Source organism: Pygoscelis adeliae, unplaced genomic scaffold (assembly GCF_000699105.1).
Source record: "Pygoscelis adeliae isolate BGI_AS28 unplaced genomic scaffold, ASM69910v1 Scaffold123, whole genome shotgun sequence".
Taxonomy (NCBI): Eukaryota; Metazoa; Chordata; class Aves; order Sphenisciformes; family Spheniscidae; genus Pygoscelis; species Pygoscelis adeliae.
This window is the reverse complement of record NW_008824650.1, coordinates 2,438,292-2,443,443: the sequence shown is the minus strand read 5'-3', so window position 1 is coordinate 2,443,443 and position 5,152 is coordinate 2,438,292. Positions and strand designations below refer to the sequence as shown.

Genomic DNA, 5,152 nt, shown 5'->3' with positions numbered 1-5,152 from the left:
ATGGTATCTTAGATGAAATTCTGCCTATTTCTTCAGCTTTAAATATAGGAGCTCTGCTGCACATCAGTGCTGTTGTGCAAAGCTTGGGTCTTTGCATCTAGTTTTGCCTCAAAAAGCTTCTTACGCTCAATCATCAACAGTCTTACTAGCTAAACAGGCATTTCCATGGCTCAGCTGAGCCCACTGTTATATTTTTCTTTTCCCTTTGCTGCAAGGCAGGATTTTTTTTTCTAGTACAACCTCTTTCTCCCTGATTTAGGCTTTACCTGTTATGGAACAGTCTACAGGATATGTTGAAGGCTGTTACTGGAGGCATTTTTCTACGCAGAAGGAGAGAGAGATTGAAGAACAGAAAAGGAGCGAATTGTCTGCAACTCAGTACTTTGAAATAATAACGCCCCTCACTCTCATCCTAAATTTCTCTTGTTTGGAGGAGCCTTCGTTACATAGACATGGAGCAAGATAATGGCTAAAGTAATTTTGGGAGACTGTCTGTTGGCTAAAAGGGAGCAATTCTCTCCTTGGAGCAAAATTCTCAGGCAGACTGTATTGATGCAATTTTTTGGGTTATGTTAGAAGAAATCAGTCTTCCCAGTGGGCGTGAAGCTGACACACAAAAACCCATCAACAACGAAAACCCCGAAAGGTGTCTGAGACTAAAGTGCCTGTTGAGAATGGTCCATGATATGTTCAGTCCCAGGCAGTAGCTGGCACAGGTCCCAGCAGAATGCTAGTTTGTCTGGGTCAAAACTGTACTCTGAGAGTACAGAGTAACTAATAGTTGCCATTAGGTACTACTGGCTCTTACATTCTGCTGCTCGAGCCTGCATTGTGGGCCTGGTTTAGCTACCAGTATGGACATGCTCTCTTTCTTTTTTTTCTTCTGCTGTTTTCAGAAGTTTGCACATGCCATTGCACACGCAAAACTACTTCCTCTTGCATTGTATGTCCTTTCATGCAGCCTTATCTGCCCTAAGTACTCAGTTTGATAACTGACCTTTTCTGCTTTGTGCTAGCCCTTTGTTTTCTGCAGTTGTACACTGTCTTTCCCTTGCTGTGATACATCAGGTGAAGAATGATTCAAGCACTAGTTTATTTTAGATTTGCAAATCCTTCTGTCCTGCTTATTTGGGTATCTCATTTGGATAACATCCTAGAGATGACTTTATTTCATCAACTTTCTAGGAGATGTTCTCCAAAAAAATCTTTCCTATTGTCTCTGGCATATGATGTCACATTCAAGACCAGGGGAGAGAATTCCTGTGACCCAAATGAATCCTGTCTGCGTCTCTCCAGAGACTTTTCTTTGTACTAGAATATTCTCTAGCACCGTATTTTTTCTGTGGTACCTTCTCATTCTTGACCCATGATGCCGCCTTGCAGTGCAAAGGCTGAGATCTTAACATTTGGAGTTCCTTCTGGGAATCTCTTTTTCAGTCTTCCTGCCTGAAAACTCTTGTACTTCCTGAAGGCTACAGCTCTGGCTTCCACATACGTTCTTTTGGCATTTAATCTTGTTAACAGCAACTTTAATGTTTGAACTGACATTCATCAGAATAATAATATTTATTCCAGCATATCCTCTGTTGAAAGTCTGTCTGCCTCTCTATACCAAGGTTCTTTATGAAGTCTCAGCTGGCTTTTTGTTTTTCTTCCTCATTTTATATTCCTCTTTATTTCTCCATAAGCTTATTAACTTATGTTTTTCCATTACTTCAGTCTTCATGTGTCCATCTTCTCTTCAGCGGTCCTACTTCAATGTTGGAAACCACTGTCCTTGGGTGAAAAAATTATTGTTACTCTTAAAATTGCCATTGATGCTAGTTAAGTTAAAGTAGTGCCTATAGACTTCAGTGAACTTTGCTCTCCTTCAAAAGCACATGCTTGCCAGCAGTGTCTTTGATCTTTTTGGATTTTAGAAAAGCAACCATCTGTGAGTGAGTTGTAATTCTTTGTATCTGCTATTGTATCAGCTAAGCAGGTACAGATAATGAAAGGTGTCTTCATGCTTCTTTTTAAAGGTGTCAGTGTTCGGTTTGTGTACGGAACACAGTAATTTAAATCACTTGCCTGTGTGAAAGGGCTTTCATTACTTCTGCTGCAAATGACAGTCACCATGAGAAGAATTTGGAAATACTGTTTCTTTGTACAGTGCCTTTTGTTTTATTATTTTAGCAGCAGTAATTCCTTTTAGCATACAGTGTAGTAGTTCCAGTTAACTTGAGTCATATTGTACTAAAGGCTTTGCAAACAGAACAAAAAGATAAAAATCCATTCCTGTATTCAGGAAACAAAGGCTAAGTATAAAACCTGAGACAGAGGCAGCGCATAAAAAGTTGGGAAACTATAAGGAAGTACTTATCAGTGGGAATGCGCACTGTGGAAGGCCCAGTCATATGGTCCATCACCCTTTTCAATGCAGGGTATGTACCTGCTTTGTCCATGTGCGTTTCCACAATGCAGCACGAAAAAGTGAAGCAATTAACAGGAAAATGTGAGCGTAAAATGACAAAAAAGGGCCACGGGAGTTGGAGGGCAGGTGTAGGATGTGGGATGACTGACTGTCCTTTTGATACTCTTGGTTTGAAGCTATGCTGTATTGGGGTAGCTTTTTGATAGAGTTTTTGGCCCTTTTTGAGTTGAATATCCTGGGACTTCAAACAAAGCTTTCACAATTTCCATCCTGTTGTTGAACTTGTGTTTTCCTTTTCTCAGCTGACTTGAAGAAAGACTTGGGTGAGTATGTTAAAGCTCAGCTTCCAAAACCCACAAAACTGGTAAGAAATGAGAAGCGGGAAGGCTTGATTCGAGGAAGAATGATTGGAGCCTCTCATGCCACAGGTATACTTTCTTGTTTCTCTTTTCCTTGCATACTTTGACTGTACGTTAACTGGGTGACTTCTTTTTCTGTAGTGCAGCTCTTTCAGATGTTGACTGACCCGTGATTGCTTTAGCGCACTCTGGGGGCTCTGAATGTCATGCCATGTTCTAAGCTACACAGCACAGGGGAAGAAAGATTTGGGATAATGCTATCTTAGGTGAAAGACATTTTTGCAATTGTTTCGGAATATCAGTGACTTTGAAATGAGTTAATTGCATTGATCTTTAGCTGTTATATTAACCTATGTTGCAACAGCTACACAAAGTGTCTTCAGTGATACCTGTATGATGATGATGGAGACCTTAACTAACATTACGTGTGTATTTAAATGGTTACATCATGCTGTTGACCATGATCTGTATAAAGCTTTCTCCAGTATTTCCTCATAGCTTTACTGAATTAGTTCTTACCTGAGATTTTTCTGTTACTTAATGAGAAGGAATCAAGGAGGACCTGGTACTTGCTTATGTGTAAATATAGAGTAGATGTAATAAATTCATTGTTTTTATAGTTTGTAATTAACTTTAGAAAAATCTTGCTGTGTAAGAGGGGAGAGATCTTTTTTCAAGTCACCCAAACAGTGACTTGGCAAATTTGGAACTAAGGTTGTTTGTTAAGCTTTGTCTGAACCATTGATTTCTATTTTTTTTTCTTCCTATGTAAGTTTGCTTTCAATAAAATGAGTTCATTATTTAGAGTGTGTCAGTGAAATAGTAAAACAAAACCAGTATTTGACAAAATTTAGTGAGGCAGTGTAGAATTTTCCCTATTCCTGCCCTGAAAGAATGTTGTGTCAGGAACATCTTCCTCTGTGCTGGATATTGTGTTTGCAGAATATTTTCTGCGTGTTTCATGTGAAAACTGTTGCTCTAAAATGGCAATTTGCTTCCTTATTAAGGTACACTCTAATCTGGTTTCTAATTCACCCATCTAATTGTAATGCTTTCATACAAGCTTTTCTGTTGTTGCAGTGAGTGTTAATTGGGATAAACTATGTTTGGTGCCTTATGTACACTGTGCGCCTTTTACCATAATATGCTTCCTGGATAAATTCTTTGGCGTCTGAGAAAGTACGTGCTACTTTCTCAAATAATTTTGAGTGGCAGATAAAGTCTCTTAATTGCTGTTTACTCATTAGCATTGTAATGGCATAATCCAGAGAGAAAATTGTGCTTGCACTTTCCAAGCTGTGCTAGAATTCATTTGAGTTAGTGCAATTTTCAGTCATTTTATTGCTTTTCTGAACTGCTGGAGTCTGCTTTTTTCCTCCTCAGTCAAATATTGTCTGTTTTTAATGGGTGACTCAGTATATTTGTATGTTTCTAAGTTGTTTTCTTTAAAGCTCTTTCCCATCTCTTCCATGTTATTCTAGCGTTACATAAATTTTGTGTTGTGTCATAAAAATTCAGATGACATTTTAGACCAACTGAGCCTGAAGGTCTCTCATGGATCAAACTGTCCTCTCTGACCATGGCAGATAATTCCCATGTAAACTGATGGGACTGAAGTGTTGCTTGGTCTAATACTGGTGGATATGGCTATGCCCATTTAGGGCATTCACTCTCCTTTTAAACTGGTATGAATCCACAATCGCTCTAGAGGTAATGCAATGGGGAGATGCCCTATGTTACTTTATATTCAGGAATTGAAATGCTGTGGCCTGTGTCATGGATGAATGTAGATTAAGTAATCAGAATGGCTTGGTTTAAAGTCCACAGATCTTAGCTGCAACAGTAACTGGATGGATGCTGAAGCGTTACGTGAAGGGAGCCCAAGGCGATTACAGTCAGTGGACAAAACCAGCTTTGTCATGGGGATAATTCATCCAGCCCAATTATCTGTCATCTTCGGCTATCTCTGTAGTCTAACTCAGGCATGGGAGGTGCTCTGCATTAGGACAAATGCACCGCCTGACTCTTAGAGTGCTGGTCTGATGATGCTTCATTTAAAGTACAGTAGCTCTGCTGAATCTGGGTAGAACACATGATGACTATAAAACCCTGTCAAAGAAATGTAAATAAGGGCTCACTTGAGCAATTCATAGCTAAATGTGAATAGCCAGGATCTACCTTCTGCCTTTGTGACAGAACTAGTCCCTGTGGAGTCTCTGGTTTGTCAGCGTTGCCGAGTGCAGGTGGTGTTTCCCCTCTCTTACGCAGGGTGGTGAGGATACTGCTGATACTCTGCGCCGATATAATTGCGAATGTGTTTGTGTGTTTCATGTTACCGTGGATCTTTGTGTTTTGTGTGCTTTGGCCTCTGTAGGGAACG

At 39.8% G+C, this 5,152-nt stretch overlaps 1 protein-coding gene across 1 annotated transcript in view; it reads left to right on the top strand.

The window, feature by feature from the left end:
* The window catches only part of GALNT11 (polypeptide N-acetylgalactosaminyltransferase 11), a 47,251-nt gene that overhangs the window by 17,148 nt on the left and 24,951 nt on the right, over positions 1 to 5,152 (top strand). The window contains exon 5 of the mRNA XM_009322492.1: positions 2,716 to 2,853. Coding sequence (XP_009320767.1) covers positions 2,716 to 2,853 — 138 coding nt within the window. The remainder of the gene's footprint in view (positions 1 to 2,715; positions 2,854 to 5,152) is intronic.